Source organism: Lepidothrix coronata, unplaced genomic scaffold (assembly GCF_001604755.1).
Source record: "Lepidothrix coronata isolate B3197 unplaced genomic scaffold, Lepidothrix_coronata-1.0 Scaffold329, whole genome shotgun sequence".
NCBI lineage: Eukaryota > Metazoa > Chordata > Aves > Passeriformes > Pipridae > Lepidothrix > Lepidothrix coronata.
Genome location: NW_016690509.1, coordinates 268,358 through 284,820, shown reverse-complemented (window position 1 = coordinate 284,820; position 16,463 = coordinate 268,358). Strand labels below are relative to the sequence as shown.

Below are 16,463 nucleotides of genomic sequence, written 5' to 3'. Positions count from 1 at the left end.
AGGTAGATGCAGTCTGTCCCCAGACCTGCCCCGGTGTCCCTGTGCACCCCCATCCTCGTTTCCCCGTGACACCGGGCGCGTCACAGGGCTGTGGGACCCCCCACCTCCCCGGAGGGTTCCTCTCCAGCCCCAGGGTGGCTCAGGTAGAGCCAGGGCAATCAACCTTGTACGAGGAACAAACACTCGGACTAGAAGGTCTAAAATCAGCTTTATTTACAGCAGGAACCCCCCCCAGCTGCTCCAGCAGCCTTTTGTCAGGAGTCGCCTGCTCCAGGAATTAGAGGCCATCGATTCTTCCCAAAGGGAAGGAGCCTGGAGCTGCCACACACCAGGGAAGCAGGAAGAACCAGTCTCTGCCACCTCCCTTTCTCCTTGCTTTCCCTGCAGGATTTTTGCCAAATGTGGAAAAGAACACACCTAATCCAGCCAAGGTATGTTTTGTGAGCAGTTTGGTACAAGGGACAGCATTCCTTTTGCAGGCACCTTAGCTCCAGGACAAAGGAATTCCCGATGGGAAGAGAGAGAAGGCAAAGGGAACACCCAGCCACCCATGGTGAGGCAAAAGAGAGACTAAATCAGAGGAAGAGGAATGGCTGGGCCCCGGTTGTTACAGGGAGAGAGAGGCAAATAACCAGAGACACCCCCCAGGGCAAGGCAGGGGTTCCTCTGGTACCTTCTAAATTCATAAAACAAATCAGCAAATCCATCCTGGACTCCCACTGTGGGGGAATTCCACCTCACCTCAACCTCTGCTTCATTGGCACAGCATCTCCCCGGAGTGCTCCAAAACCAGGGTGCCACAACAACCAAAATTAACTGGACCAAGGAAGATAAAGAGGGCCAAGCCAGGATTTAATCCAAGTTCTGCTCCTCTGCAGCTCTTCCCTGCAGCGACCTGAGAGTATCCAGGCCCAGATCCATCACTAATTCCATCCCAAAGCAGCACAGGTTTCCTTTCAGCCCAGGGACACCAAGGATAAGTTCTGCAAGTCTCGGGGAAACTGAGAGCGGCCACGCGGAATGTTAAATCACTGGCACTCCCAAACCCCATAAATCAGCATCCTAAACCCTACAGCTCCCGAAGTTCAGCTGGGTGACAAAACCTCAGGGTATGAACAAGTCCCTGGATTTGTGAGCCCCACCTCAGCAGTTCCCAGGCTCGGTGAGGGAGGTGACGGGGAAGTGGCCCTTGAGAACAGCCCGCGGCACACGAACGAGGCAGGAGGTCACAGCCCCAAATCCCTGTTAGACACGGGGATCCCTTTGGAGACAAATGTTCTTGCTTTGGAAGAGCCGTCTGGGCCCAGCCGGAGCGACACGAGGAGCTGGTGGGAGGAAGAGTCACTTGGAAGGAGAAGGTCTGGCTGGAGGCTCCTCCCGGGAAGGTGTGGACAGGCCTGTGGGTGCCGTGGGTCCGGCCTGTGGTGCCTGCCCGGCTCGGGGCCCTGTGACACCTGCCCAGCCCGGCTCAGGTGCCCGCCCTGGTCACCAGGTAGTAGAGGATGAAGAAGATGAGGATGAGGGCCACGGACACGGCGCAGAGCAGCCGGCGGTTGTCCCGCCCGGAGCGCGCCATGGTGGAGAAGCGCTTCACGCTGCCCGTCAGCAGCCCCGTCACACTGAGGAAATCCGAGTCCTGTGGAGGGCAGAGACAGCCAAGGTGGAGGCATCGTAGAGTCGTGGAATATCCCGAGTTGGAGGGATTCCACAAGGGTCATCCAGTCCGACTCCTGGCCCTGCACAGGACACCTCAACAACCTGACTGCGTCCCTGAGCTCTGGCAGGTTTGTGGCTACAACCACTGCCCTGGGGAGCCTGTTTCAGTGCCCAGCCACCCTCTGGGGGAAGAAGTTTACCCTAATACCCAACCTAATACAACTCCAGCCATTCCCTCGGGTCCTAGGATCAAGCCCATCCTACTGTGCCACAGATGAAGGAATCCTTGAGGAATCTCCCACCTCCTGGCTAAAAACATTTGCACAGAAGCTGCACGGCAGCCACCTGTTTCCCTCAAGGTCCTTCCCTTCCAGTGCTCCGGGATCAGCACCGTTCCCACCTTTCTGGAGCTTCTGCTCATGTTGCTCCTGAAATGCCTCAAAACCTCTTCTGTAAGAGCAGCGCGGTTTGGTGCCCATTTAGGGCTTCTCCCTTACGGGCTCTTGCCATCCCACCTTTCATCCCAGTTCCCTGATTTGTTGGGAGTTGTGTGGCAGACCAGGACACCCAACAGCCTGTGGGACCTAGAGCATCACCTGTGCTCCCTCTGAAGACACCAGTGTCCCACAAGGCCTCACAGGGAGCCTGCTGGAGGTGCTGGAGTTCAGGAGCTGGTTCATACAGCAGCACCAAACACCAAGGGAGAGCTGAGGAACAGCCCGGAGGCAGCTTTAATCCCAGCAAGGAGGGACCTCCACTGGCATTTCCCAGGTGTGCTGTCCCACATCAGCCCTTCAGGTGCCAGATACCAACCCTGGACAGGGTGATGCTGCACCTGCCAGCTATCCAACATTTACAGAGCCAGTAAATCCGCTGGGGACGGGTTTAGTTACAATTCAGTTACAACTGCCTGGCATCCAGGACCGCAGGGATCCACCGTAGTGTGCCAGCCTGAGCTGCCATCCCGGTTTCCCAGCAGCACAGAAAGCCCTGTGCCCCATTCCCCAGGCCCTTACCATGCCATCCAGGTAGCGGTTCTGTTCCTCAGCATCCTTGTCGATATCCAGAGCCAGCTGCAGAACAAGGGAGGGAACGGGCATTCAGGAGCTTGTCACGTACGGAGAACCTCTAAAATGAAAGTTATCAACGCAACCTGCTGCTTTCCTGGCTCCTGCAGACACACAGGGGCTTGTCTGGGACAGGAACGAGGAAAATGATTCTCATTTCCCTGTAGGGTTGTTGAACTTTTCCACCTCTGCAGCACTGAAAGTAAAGCCTGACTGTCTAAATCTGTCAGGGTGTTTAATCCTTGGGATACAAGGGCAGGAATTCAGAGTCTGCCCTTCTGCACTGTGAGTCACTGACTTCTTTCGTGGTTTCTACTATTTTTTAAATAATAATTTATAATAATGTTATAATCGTCACAACAATTTTATAATAATATAACAATAATTGTTAGAATAATTATAATGCTATAACAATTTTTATAACAATAAAAAACAGAGCTTAAATCTCTAATCTCTAAATCAAAGTACTTGATATTAAGAGCAAACCAGTTTTAAGATCATTTGCACAGAGACACAGGTATTTTTCCATAATTAATCTCCTTGCCTTTTTATTGTGAATTTTTTCCCAAGCAGGTGAGCTCGGCAACACCCCTCTGTGCAGGGGTGTTTATGTTTTATATATGTTTTATGTTTCTTTTTGGATGTTTCTCTCCGAGCCTAAAACTCCTTTTCCTGAGTGTCAGATGACGTCGTAAACCCCAAAGGGAAAGCGGGAATTTGTAAAGGTGTCCTTGGCACTACACAAGTGAAAATTAAACCAACTAAGGTGATGCACAGGAAGCCTCTGCAGAGCACAGGTGAGGGTGCTGGGGCACTGGCACAGGTTGCCCAGAGAAGCTGCGGCTGCCCCATCCCTGGAAGTGTTCAAATCCAAGCTGGAGCAACCTGGGCTGGTGGAAGGTGTTCCTGCCCACGGCAAGGGGCGGGACTGGATGGGCCTTAAGGCCCCTTCCCACCCAAACCATTCCGTGGTTCTGTGATCCCCTGCAGCACCCCCAGGTAAGCAGAGCCCCTCCTTCCCCTCGGCACTCACGGATTTCAGCCTGGTGACCTTGCTGGCCAGGCTGTCGGCCATCCGCTTGTTCTCCACATCCAGCAGGTCCTCCATGGCGCTCGGACTCTGTCCTGGGGGTAAGAAGGAGGAGCACACGTTGTACCTGCCCCGGCTCGGCACACGTGTGCAGCTGCCCGAGGGATCTCCGGCTGTCACAGACCCGCCTCGCACCTCTGGAACCCTCCCAGACTGGTTGGGACAAAACCGCCCCAAACTTTCCCCAAACGGACTGGGACAGGATCCCTGACTTGCCCCCTGAATTGCCACCGTGGCCCAGCAGCAGCAGCAGCTCGGGGGCTTCGTGCCCAGCGATATCCAGGGATGAGATTTGGGTGAAGCCGGGCAAATCCAGGGCTCTTAACCCCTCATCCGTCTTGGGGTCTCCTGGCATTATGACCTGTTGTGGGGCAGTTGGGGGGTCAAGAGGGGAACTAGGGGTTCAAGGGGGCAGTTAAGGATCCCAGAAGGGCCCCGGAGGAGCAGTCAGGGATGCGGGGGGGGGGCAATTAGGGGTTCGATGGGGAGGGTAGTTAGGGATTCAAGGGGGGAAATTAGGGGTTCGAGGGGCAGCTAGGGGTTCAAAGGGTCAATTAGGGGCTCAAGGGGGCAGTTGGGGGGCTGGGGGGCAATTAGATGTTCGGAGGTGGATTTAAGAGTTCAAGGGACGGCATTTAGGGACTCAAGGGGGGCGTTTAGGGGTTCAAGGGGGGGCCACTTAGGCGATCGGGGGGGGGGCAATTAGGCGTTCGAGGGGGGCAATTCGGGGGCTCTAGGGGGTAAATCGGGGGACTGCGGGAGGTCCCGTGGGGTGCAGCGGGGTCGGGGGGCAGTTGTGCAGCCGGGCGCTCCCCTTCCCCCGGCCCCCTCCAGCCCCCAAACCTGTCCCCGTCCCCTCACCTCGGCCCCGCTCCGCCATGGCCGCCCCGGTCCGTCCCGCCCCGCCGGGCGGAGCCGCCACGAAATGTCCGCCGCTCCTTCCTCCTCCTCCTCCTCCTCCTTCCCCCCGGCACCGGGACCCTCGGGCCGCTCCCCCGGGCCGGGGAGGAAGGGTCGGCGCTGCCCCCCGAGGGATCCCGGGCCGCAGGTACGGCCGGAGCCCTGCCCGGGCACGGGGGAGAAACGGGGGCGTGGCGGAGAAAGTAAGGGTTGGGGGGGCAGAGGTAGGGGCTTGGGACAAAAATAGGGGTTTGTGGACAGAAAAAAAAGGGGGCTGGAATGTGCCCAGATGTCGGGGGAAGGAGGTGGCAGGGGGAGGAGCCAGCCAGGGGTATGGAAAAGGGGGATGTGCGCAGTGGTCCGCTGGCTCACGCCATCGCCCCAAAAGCGGAGCGGGTCCACTCCATCCCAGCCCCTTGGCAGGGGGATGCTGTGTCCCTGCCCCGGGCCAGCCCAGCCACCTGTCCCCGCGGCTTTCCGCCTTCCACAATGCGGGATTTGCCCTTGGTCCCCCCAAAACGCCCCTCTTTGGGTGCGCGGGCAGGCGGGGATACCCCGCCTGATCCCCAAAGCCCGGGGGGCTCCCGGTGCGGGGTCCCGCTCGGTTGAGTTCGGTGTGACCAGCGCGGCCTCATCGCAGAACACGGCCCGTGGCAACACGAGGGCTGAACGTGTATCCAAGCCCACCTGTGCACCCAAATCTGCCGGATTTCCCCCCATCGGGAGGCACGTCCCAGCACCGCGGGCTCGCGTGGCTCCCTGAGCCCTTAACCCGGGGCCGTGACTGAAATAATCCCATCTCCCGTGTCCCTGCGCATCTGCTCCCTGGCACCGGCGGCAGGGACATCATCTCCCGGGGGACGGCGGCTCCGGACGCGCCTTTGGGCTGTGCGTGCGGGGATCGGCCATAATCCGACCCTCCGCGGAACCCTCCTCGTCTGCTTCCCACCTCCTGGAAAGGTACCTCCGCCTGGAGCCGGAGGATGCTCTCCCGCCCGGCTGCCTCGCCGCTCCATCCCTTGTCACTCCGCGGGAATGTTGCTGGGTTTATTTGTTATTTTTCCCCCCTGTGCGGCAGCAGGAATCAGGGCAACCGGGGAGGAGGAGGAGGAGGAGGAGGAGGAGGCGGCAGGGAGCTATTTCAGGGAGCTGCTGTTATCTGCTCCGCGTTAATCCCCGGCTGGTGGGGGGAAGGCTTTCCCTGAGCGCTTTCCTGGGAGGGCACGTATTAAACATTGAAAAGCAAAGCGAGGAAGAAGAGGATTAGCGGGAGAGAGAGGAAGCTGGTGCTGGCTTTGCTCGGGTTATCCATCTGTTCCGCTTTTATGGATGCAGCAGCGTGAGCAATATCACTTGGTTGTTTTTCTTTTTTGTGTGTGTTGTGTTTTTTCCCTCCTTCCTCTCCCCACCCCTTTCTCTCTTCCCTCTCAGATATCTGTCTGCCGAGGTGCTTTTGCATCACCCTGGAAGTCCCCTCGCTCCCAGTTCCGCCGTAGCTGAGCTGTTGGGATAATGGAGCTCAGGGCTGTGGTCACCACGCTGGAAAGCGGGGAGCAGGACACGGTTCTCAAGGTGCTCCAGGTCTACAACCAGGAGGTGAGTGAGCATCAACCCCTCCCTGGTGTCAGGGGCTCTTAAAAACATTATTATCGAGATGCCAAGTAAAACCTGGCAGGGAAATAAGAGTCAGTGTAAGGACCCAGTAGGAGAAGCCCTTATGTTGAGGCAGGTTTGGGAGTGATAAAACAGGCCGGGGAGGAGCTGCAGGTGAAACGATGTCGGGATTTGCAAGTCAAAGGTGATTAGAGGTGACTGCACAGCTCTGAATATCAAAACCCGACGATTTGGAAGCAGAGTTGGGTGTGTTTCTAGCCATAAAGTGGGAAAAGATTATCTCTGGGGGTAAATTTCTGCCCGGAAAAGAGGAGACTGAGGGTAGACCTCAGCTGTTTACAGCTTCCTTCCGAGGGGCACCACTGATCTCTGCTCGCTGTGACCAGTGGCAGGACCCGAGGGAACGGCTGGAGCTGTGTCAGGGGAGGTTTAGGACAGATATTAGGAAAAAGGTTCTTCCCCCAGAGGGTGGTTGGGCACTGAACAGGCTCCCCAGGGCAGTGGTCACGGCCCCAAGGCTGCTGGAGCTCAAGGAGCATTTTGACAACACTCTCAGGCACAGGGTGGGATTGTTGGGGCTGAGCAGGGCCAGGAGTGGGACTGAGTGATCCTCGTGTGTCCCTTCCAACTGAGGAGACTCTGTGATTCCGTGAAATCCCGCTTGAAACAGACTCTGGTTGTCAGGGAAATTTCCTTCGGAGGGTTCCCCCGGGAGGGGCTGGCCCTGCGGATCGCTGTGACTCACTCTGCACCAGGCTGGAGTAGGTGGGAAACCAGCAGGGAAAACCTGAGGAATATCTTGAGAGAGGGAGCGTGGAACTGTTCGTAGCAGTCGGATTTGGAATGGGGAGATCTTGGCCGAGGAGGAGCAGACCCCTGTTGAGGACAGCGCCGAGGATTAGCAGCACCCACAAGCGGGTGCCACACCAGAGTCACCGAGGTGCAAACAGCGTCTGTGTGACCTGCTCAAGGCCCCCAGACCACAGCATTTCCCGTGGATCCCCCCCAGCTGGGTCCTTCCCGGTGTATCAGGCATATGGAACTCGAGCCAGAGGGTTTGCTGGCCCGTCTGAAGGAAATGGAGCAGTCAAAGAGGATTATGAAACTGCACATAAAGCCGGCATGGCCTGGCATCGCTTTTGCTGCAAGACTGATGGTTCTGCAACCTTTCCTGGGGATTTATTTTAATTCACTGTTGCACACACGGAGATTTTTTGGTTGCTGGGAATAAACTGCAGCTAAAGCAAAACCCCCAGGTATGGCCAAATTACCCCCAAGTGGGATTAGAGCCTGCAGGGAGGATGTGCTGGGGGAAGAACGAGCCTGGCTGCCTGCGGAACGAAGCAGTGCTGGGACTGGTAACGTGATCCAACAGCCTGTGGATGGATCAGCTCACACAGCCTGATGGGAATACACCTGTCCTGCCCCCACCCCCGGGGGCTGCTGCTGCTCCTGGGGCATCGCTGTGTCCACCTCTGCTTCCCAGCTGGACAGACCAACGCCATCCCTGGGCTCTTGGTGGCTGCACACATGTCATCGGTGTTCTATGGATTTTAAACAGTTTTGTTCTCCGTGCTCGGACCAAAGGTTTTCTTGGTGTAAACAAGGATAGCCTCATTCACTGGGAAGTGCTGCTTCTCCCCAGGAGCCTGTGGTCTCCTGCGCTCTCAGGTTCCATGGGAGCAGGTGAGACTTCCAGGTGAGCCAGGAAGGAGACTGTCAGCGAAGAACAACCAAAAGGCAGAGAGAAACAGAAATGTTTCCCGTGAATGGAGAGCGGGAGTGTTTGTTAGGAAGGGGACCTGTGGAGATCAGGCCCCTTGTGTTTAAAGAACTTGACCTGGGTAACCACAAAGATCTATTCCCACGTACCAAGGAGACAGCACTTTTTTTTGGCCGGGAAAAGGAACAAATAAATGTCAAGGGGAGATGTGTGCAGCATCAGCTTGGTGGTGTCACTGAGCTGAGGAATTACCGGCTCATAGGGGATATTGGGATTGGGATGGGTACCCACTGTGCTGCTGAAGGATTTAATCTAAATCCATCCATCGGTTGACCCGTGGCATTCTGCCAGCGCCATGGATCCAGGGGTGATGCTGTCATGGCAGGGACTGTCGGGAGAAGGTGTGTTTGCTGTTGCAGTGTGTTTTGGGACCTGCTGCTTTCCAGCAGAACGGCTCTGCCCTGGTTCCATGGAGTTTTAACCTGTTCCTTACTCTGATTTGTTTTGCCTTTTCCACAGAAGTCTCAGTGCTTCACCTTCGAGGATGAGGAGCGGGAGGAGAGGAAGGTAGGCACATGCTCCTTGCTTTTCCTCTTTGGTCGGTGTGTAAATCTGCTGCTCCATACTTGTGTCCAGCTGGGCTTGGCAGGCAGCTCCCACAGGGAAAGAAATGAGAGTTTGCCATTAACTTGGGCAGGGAATGGTGCGCTCGGAGCACCTGGCTCCGGTTTTTCCAGCAAGAGTTGGTGTTTTGGGTAAAAGTCAGCATCCATCTGGCATTAGCAGCGGTCCTGTGATCCATACAGTCCCAGCCACGGGTACACTGGGTGTGATCCCCGGGCTCCCAGGAAGGGTGAGGGGTTCCACTGGGAGCCAGCAGCGGGATTTGCCTGGAGCTGTGTGTTAGCAGATCCTTTAAGCTGGTGTGATCTGGCACTCAGAGGGAAGGAATTGCTTGTTCCTGCTCCTGCAGCTCTTCCTGCCGGGCCGGCCTCGTCCTGGCTGCTCTGCTGCAAGAACAGCTCTGGGTTTCCAGGATTATTTTCCAGCTGGCTCAGTTTTGCGGTCAGTTCACTGGTGGATGGTGCCAGTGCCCACGTTAGCACAGCAAGTGCAGACCAGGCGACCTGGGTGGAGAACAGGACCTCCTTTGGCTGAGCCAGTGCCAGCTGCTGCCACGCGGAGCGTGCCCAGGCACAGCCCGAAGTGTGGGATTGGATCTGACGAGATCCGAGCTCTTTGCTGCCGGACATGGATCCAGGCACAGTGTCCCGCTTTTGGGGTGCATGCCATGAAACATGAGTCGAGCATCACCACCAGCTCCTGGCGCTCGGGTGTCCCGATGGTTCAGCCCTGGGGTCTCTTTCCCCTGAGCCAGCCCAAGGCTTTGCTCGCTGTGTCTGGATCTGAAACTGTCTCTGCCTCCTGCGTGGAAGGAGCAGAGGAACAGCTGCGTTTCCTCACTTCCCCAGGGTGTGACCGTGGGGCACTCCAGGAGCCTCACATTAAGGACTGAAGTTCCTTTTTTCTTCCTTCCTTCCTTCAGTAGTTTCCTTTCGCCAGAGGAGGTTCAGGTTGGGCATCGGGAGGAATTTCCTCACGGAAAGGGTTGGCAGGCACTGGAAGGGGCTGCCCAGGCAGGTGGTGGAGTCCCCATCCCTGGAGGAACAACTAGATGTGGCACTCAGTGCTCTGGGCCGGGTGACAAGGTGGGGATGGGTCACAGATTGGACTCGGTGGCCTTGGAGATCTTTTCCAACCTAAATGATTATGATTAATGGCTGCAGCCTTAACGATTCTCTGATTATTCTGAAGTGTGACTGATGGGGCTGCGTTTAGCCAGTTGCAAACCTCATTTTCGGGTTCCTTTGCTCTTTTAACGTCACGGAGAGATCCGTGGTTTCAGACGTGTTGTGTCAGAGGCCTGGTGAGCTCTCACCTCACCCAGCTGTGTGTGTAGGTGTCACTGGTGTGATGTGAAGTGTTGCCACACGTGGTTGAGCCCGAGCTGCCCGTGGCTGTGAGGCCTTTCCCGTGCTCCTCCGTGACTCACCGTTCCCCACGGGGATGAGCTTTGCAGCTCCCGTGAATTGTGTTAGTGGGGCTCTGCCAGTCTGTACCCACGGAGGATCTGGGCCAGTAGGTCTCCAGGCAGCACTGGGGTTAAGGAGATGCTGCTTTATTTGAATCTCCTGAGGTCTCTTCGCCTCTGTTTCCCAGGGCATCACGTGTTCTACTCACCTCCCTTGGGTCCTGTGGCCCTCCCTTGGTGGTTCTCTGATGCCTCTCTCCACCTCTCCATCTGTTTGTGGGTGCTCTGGAGCAGGTGCCTCCCTGATCTCACACAGGAGCAGAGAACTGCTGTCAAATGCATGGTGACTCCTGAGGGAAGCCCTGAGGTGAAGGGCTGAGGGAGGTTTTTGCCCTCAGTGCAGTGGTCAGGCAAACCCTCTCAGCCTGAACCATCCTCACCAGGGCAAAGCTACAACAGTGACCTGTTTGTGCCCTCCCTTTACACCCAGTACCCTCTCCCAGCCATGTGTTACTGGTTGTTCTTGCCCAAACTGGTGCAGGACCCAATGCCAGAGCCAGGCACTTCCTGAGTGCTGCTGAGTGCACACCTGAGCAGACCCAGGTGATGCTCCCGTTGTCCAGGGCAGAGCGTGACAGGGTTGGAAAGAGCGCTGGGAATTGTCGGTATCCCAGGCATTGCTTGTTTCCAACTGCACAGAAAATGGCCCAGCTGCTGATCAAGTTCCTGGAGAGGGAGCTGCAGCCGTCCTGCCAGGTCACCTGCCTGGAGAGCATCCGCATCCTGTCCCGGGACAAGCACTGCCTCGGCCCTTTCACCACCGAGGAAGGCCTGAAGACCCTCTCCAGGCACGCCGGCATCGACTACTCGGAGGAGCTCATCCGGGAGGTCCCGGACTTGGACGTGATCCTGGAATCCCTGAAATGCCTGTGCAACATCGTGTTCAGCAGCCCGCGGGCGCAGGAGCTGACGGCCGAGGCCCGGCTGGTGGTGGGGCTGGCGCGGCGCATCAAGCTCTACAACGAGCGGAGCCTCCCTCACGACGTCAAGTTCTTCGACCTGCGCCTGCTGTTCCTGCTGACGGCCCTGAGGGTGGACATCCGGCAGCAGCTGGCCCAGGAGCTGCGGGGGGTCAGCCTGATGGCAGACACCCTGGAGCTGACGCTCGGCGTGAAGTGGTTGGACCCCTACGAAGTCGCCGCCGAGGAGGGGCTTCTCCCGCCTTTGCCTCGGCAGGAGACGGAGCGAGCCATGGAGATCCTCAAAGTGCTCTTCAACATCACCTTTGATTCCAGCAAGAGGGAAGTGGACGAGGTAAGCTCCTTGGGTCTGCGGTGCTCACCCGTCCCCGGGATCTGGTTTTGCTGCTTTTCTCCTCCCTTGCGTTTCCTCCCGTCCCAGACTGGTCCTCCTGCAGCCCCAGGTACATGTCAGGGTGGTGAGGGACTCAGGTGTGCCCCAGGCACTGCCTCTGTCCAGTGCAGTATTAACCCTTACAGCGTTTAGAGCATTCCCATTTAAAAGTTGGGGATTTTCCCTTCATGATATGATTTGCTGAGCGAGAGGGAGAACGGAGCCCCCAGATAATCCACGTCTGAGCATGGCCAGGTACCTCTTCACCTTCAGGCCAAGGTCAGAAGGAGGTGTGATGGAGAACACTTTCCCTCTGGCTAATCCATGGAGTGTTTTAGAGCCTACTTCAGCCCTTAACTCAGTGTCACAGAGAGAGTGGAAGTGTGTTGGGCAGCTGGAAGACCACGTGTTGGCCCCAAAAGGAGAACTGGGAGGCTGCTTCCCCTGGAACACCCCGCTGTGCATGATCAGGCTGTGGCTGCAGGGGCAGCAGGCTCTGGGACGTGTGGGATCCCCTTTGCTGATCAAGGTTTCCATTTTCCATTTTGGGGCCAGGAAGATGCTGCTCTGTACCGGCACTTGGGTGCCCTCCTGCGCCACTGCCTCATGATCTCGGCCGACGGCGAGGACCGGACCGAGGAGTTCCACAGGTGAGTGCTGGGAACCACCTGGGCCTCGAGCTGCCCCTGGAACAGGGCTCCCCCAGGCACATGATCCTCTTCCAGTGTCCTTTGTCAGGCTGTCCCTACAGCGACAGCCATCTCAGTGGGCAACTGGCCAGAGCAGACTTGTGCTGCTTTTGGTAAAGAGTCCGTGAGGTGGCCTTAATTAGCCTTAAGCCATGCTGAGAAATTGGCTGTGTCATGTTGCCGGGCATTATTGGTGCAGGGGTGTCAGCTTGGAGCAAGGTGACACGGTTCTGTCCCCAAGAACACTCAGTCAGGGGAAAACCAAGCAGTGCTGGTGAGGAGGAGTGACACAGCAGGACAACACAGAGACGCACCTTTGACCACCCAGGCTGGCTCTGTCAAATCCCCTGGGTTCTCAGTTGTCACTGAAGTCTCTTTAGAGTCCCCAGCACACAGTTCAGCTGCCCAAAAAGCAGTTTCAGTTATTCCCTTTCGGTGGTGTGTGGAGCCTGGGGTGCTCCAAGACAACTTGGATTGTGGGGTCCTCGCATTCCTGGAAGTTAATGACAGGCCTTTGTTTCCACAGAGCTGAAGGACTTGTGTGAGCAAAGCTCCATCACTGTGTGTTCTCTTCTCTTCCCTTTCACACATGTAGCCACACAGTCAACCTGCTGGGCAACCTGCCCCTCAAGTGTCTGGATGTGCTCCTGACCCCCAAAGTGCGACCGGGCTCGCTGGAGTACATGGGTGTCAACATGGATGCAGTCAGCATCCTCCTGGATTTCCTGGAGCGCCGCCTGGACAGGGTGAGGGCTGGGGGGGGGTCCTCACTGCTCGTTCCCACAGGTTCAGGGCACCTTTCCCTCAGCCTGGAAGAGCCCAGTGCCAGCATGCTTGGTTTGGGGTTGTAGAAAGGGCAGCTCTTGGCAGAGCTGTGGTTGATGGGACTAAACCAACATCTGTGGACAGGAAGGTGACTGTCATTGCTTTGAGGGCTGCAGGCCCTCAAAGATCAGTGAGATCAGTGGAACAATGGATGATTAGCTGGGTGATTGACATATTAGCCCTGTTTCACTCAGCAGTGAAAGCCTCTGGAGGCCTGAATTTGCATTGTTTTCAAGCTGACCGTGGTTTTCAGCCTCGGGAGTTATCCCAAAGGGACTCAAAATTTTACCGCTGCACTTTTCTGCCCCAGATGCCCTGCCCAAGGATTTCTGGCACTGCCTGTGCCACGGCGAGCTGTGTGGTGTGGGGAGGGAGGAGGTACTGAATGCCTGTGGCAGGGACCGGGAAGCTTTGTGTCCATCCATCTCCCTGACAGACCGTACTCGTGTTCTCCAGCGTGAGCCGGACAGGCTGAGCTCGGCATGACTGACGTGCTGCTCCCTTTGGGGATGTTTCTGCAGGGCCACAAGCTGAAGGAGAGCTTGACCCCTGTGCTGAACCTGCTGACGGAGAGTGCCCGTGTCCACCGCCAGACCAGGAAGTTCCTGAAGGCCAGGGTACGCTGTGCTCAGCCCGGAGGTCAGGGACGCTGCCCTGAGGGGAGAGGAGACGAGCAAACCCCTGGTTGTGGCCGCCCTCCACACACCTCCAGGTTCTCACGTGGGTGGTTGAGGCCTCTGGCACCCACAGTGTTTCTCCCACGTCCCCAGGTGCTGCCGCCGCTGCGGGACGTGCGGAACCGGCCGGAGGTGGGGAATTCCCTGCGGAACAAGCTGGTGAGGCTCATGACCCACATCGACACCGACGTCAAGCACTGCGCCGCCGAGTTCCTCTTCGTACTCTGCAAGGAGAGCGGTGAGTCCCGGGGCCTGGGGGGGCTTTGACAGGGGGCCCCTCAAGGTGGGCTTCGGGAGAGCCAGAGTGCGTTGGATGGGGTCCCTCCGTGAGGGACCTTCCCTGGGGACAGGGAAAAGGGGAGGGTTCCAGGAGCTCTGTGGGAAGGAGGTGCTGTCTCTCAGGCCAGCAGTGAGGGACAATCTGTGCTCGGGCCACCCCAGCACCCTGCAGACAGCCTGGCCCACGTTGAGCCCCCCGCCCGTGGCTGCTGTCCCCCTGTCAGTGTCCCTGGGTCTCCGTGGCCCGGCGTGACCGTGGGGCTGGAGGCAGGAGGGGAGCACAGCGTGGTCTCTGTCCTTGTCCCGGCAGTGTCCCGGTTTGTGAAGTACACGGGGTACGGGAACGCTGCGGGGCTGCTGGCGGCGCGGGGCCTCATGGCCGGTGGCCGGGAAGAGGGGGAGTACTCGGAGGATGAAGACACGGACACGGAGGAGTACAAAGAGGCAAAGCCCAAGTAAAGAAGTCTGCTCCCCCTCTAGAGCACCCGTCTTTCCACATCTTCTTCCCATTCCTGCTCTATCCCTCTCCATCTGCCTCCTGCCATCTCCCTGTCCTGCTCTTCCACATGCCCGTGGCTCCTCTCCCTCTCCAGAACCCAGTGCTGTTGCACCCAGCTGGTTTTTGGCTTCTCGTTTTCCCTTCCCTCTCTTTTGCCCTTTCCCTCTCTTTTACTCTGCAGTGGGTGGTACCTGGAGGGTGGGAGGTGTGTGGGGACAGCCCCAGGTCTGTGCCCACCCGTGTATCCTGCACTCACCAGCTTCCTTTTCAGTGTCCCTGCAGGTTAGGTTTCTTGGGATTTTCTCCATTAGCTTTTGCCTCCAGCCTTGAGGAGAGGGAGGAAGTGTCACCTGGCCTTGTGCACCCAGTTTCCAGTGGCACTGTGGCATTGGCAGGAGGGGGTGTTGCTCCTGCTGGAGAAATGGGCAGGGTTTTTAAGGATGTAGGTTGGAAGCCCCCATAGAACTGTGATGGCACTTGGGCACTAAGGGCACGAGCAGAGGTGACAGCCAGCCCTGCCGTGCCATTCCTCTGCTCCACGAGGCACAGGAGGATCCCAGACAGCCCCTTTGTCCCCCTGCTGTCCCCTCTCCCGTGCCCTGACCTCACTGTCGTCCACGCAGCATCAACCCCGTGACGGGCCGTGTGGAGGAGAAGCTTCCCAACCCCATGGAAGGGATGACAGAGGAGCAGAAGGAGCACGAAGCCATGAAGTTGGTCAATATGTTCGACAAGTTGTCCAGGTACCGGGACGTGGGTGTGTGTCCGTGTCCACACCTGCGTGTCCAGGGTTCATCTATCACAGGCCTTCCTTTGGCTGCATTCCCAAGGCCTCAAGGGACTTAGGAGAGGGAGTGGTGGGGATACCTGGAGAAACTCTTCCCTCAGCTTTGGCACGATGGGACACTGCGAAATTCCTTGCTGTGCCTGCGCTGTTCCCAAACGCCTGCTTGCCATGTTTGTCCAGGAACTCAGGAAGGACAGCGGTCTCGGTCCTGGCCAGGCTGCTCAGGAGGAAGCAGCATTTTGGGGACAGACAGCAGCCAGTGCCAGCAGCCCCTTTCTCTGCTGGAAAGCTTTCTCCAGTCATCCCTCATCCATCTTTCACAGGTGCTCCAGAGGAGCCCAGTGAGTTCAGGAAGGGAGGGAAGTAACACGTGTACTCCCATCATGTGTTAGAGGGAAAGGAACACAGACAGTTTTCCTGTGGGAATCCTGAACCACACAGAACAGGACTCTAGAAATGAGCCTGTTCCAGGGAACCTGAGCATGGGAATGGTATTGTTTGTGGATTGTGCTTCCAGCCATTGCCTCACCACGCTGGAGGTTTTAGGGCTGGGACTGTCCCCATTTCTCAGAAGGGATCCTTAGTGGTGCCTGGGGTATTCCGGGCCACTTCCACAAGCCCTGCATTCCTGCTGTATTCCTGGTCTGTTCCTCTGCTCTCCAACAGCTCTGCCTTACCTTTCCCGGCTGCAGGGAGAAGGTGATCCAGCCCATGGGCATCACTCCGAGCGGAAACCTGGCGCCCATGGACAACGCCATCCGCAGCATGGCCGACGAGCGCTCGTCGTCCGACTCGGACCTGGGGCTGGACTGACCCGGCTCCCGCCCCAGCCACGGAGAGCTGGGCTCCAGCCACTCTCCCTCGGGAACTGGTGCTGCACCCAGAGGCTGGCACTGGGCCAGGACTCTCCCTGCAGGATCCGTATCCAGCCTGGATCCCTCACAGCCCACCACACGGACCACCTGCCTCCTTCCCAGCTCCATAGCCACCTCTCCTTCCAGAGGTCTCCGTGGCCTGGCTCCACCTTGATCTCTCCTGTCGGCAGCCTTCAGGATTTCACACTCCAAATCGCTTCCGGGACTTTCCAGTAGGATTTTTTCATTTAAATGCGTGCTGTTTGGGAAGAAGGGTCAGGGAGAGGCTCTTGCTGCCGCTCCACCAGGGTCCGTCGATCCACGGAGCCTCCTGCGTGTGCCCGGCCCCACAGTGGGGGGCTGCTCCCTGGGAATGCTGTGGGAACGGGGGGGTTTACTGGAGAGGGGTGTGGGCCAC

The 16,463-nt window shown here is 57.6% G+C and overlaps 2 protein-coding genes across 4 annotated transcripts; one reads left to right on the top strand and one right to left on the bottom strand.

Annotated features, from left to right (window-relative positions):
- Positions 1-189: 189 nt before the first annotated feature.
- BET1L (Bet1 golgi vesicular membrane trafficking protein like) lies at positions 190-4,853 on the bottom strand. The gene is made up of 4 exons (XM_017838243.1): positions 4,675-4,853; positions 3,757-3,848; positions 2,673-2,729; positions 190-1,636 (listed from the first exon to the last, which is right to left on the bottom strand). The coding sequence occupies exons 1-4, from the start codon at positions 4,691-4,693 to the stop codon at positions 1,469-1,471; spliced, it is 336 nt and encodes a 111-aa protein (XP_017693732.1). The 5' UTR covers positions 4,694-4,853; the 3' UTR covers positions 190-1,468.
- On the top strand, positions 4,753-16,456 carry RIC8A (RIC8 guanine nucleotide exchange factor A). Of its 3 annotated transcripts, none has more exons than XM_017838237.1 (11): positions 4,753-4,861; positions 6,145-6,309; positions 8,570-8,617; positions 10,782-11,396; positions 11,991-12,085; positions 12,720-12,870; positions 13,471-13,566; positions 13,720-13,864; positions 14,216-14,360; positions 15,028-15,147; positions 15,884-16,456. In XM_017838237.1, exons 2-11 carry the CDS (start codon positions 6,226-6,228, stop codon positions 16,002-16,004), a joined length of 1,620 nt encoding a protein of 539 aa, XP_017693726.1. In that variant the 5' UTR covers positions 4,753-4,861; positions 6,145-6,225; the 3' UTR covers positions 16,005-16,456. The 3 variants fall into 3 exon arrangements, with proteins under 3 accessions (XP_017693726.1, XP_017693729.1, XP_017693728.1); XM_017838240.1 differs by lacking the exon at positions 4,753-4,861 and adding an exon at positions 4,950-5,673; XM_017838239.1 differs by lacking the exon at positions 4,753-4,861 and adding an exon at positions 5,683-6,052.
- The last annotated feature ends 7 nt before the right edge of the window (positions 16,457-16,463 follow it).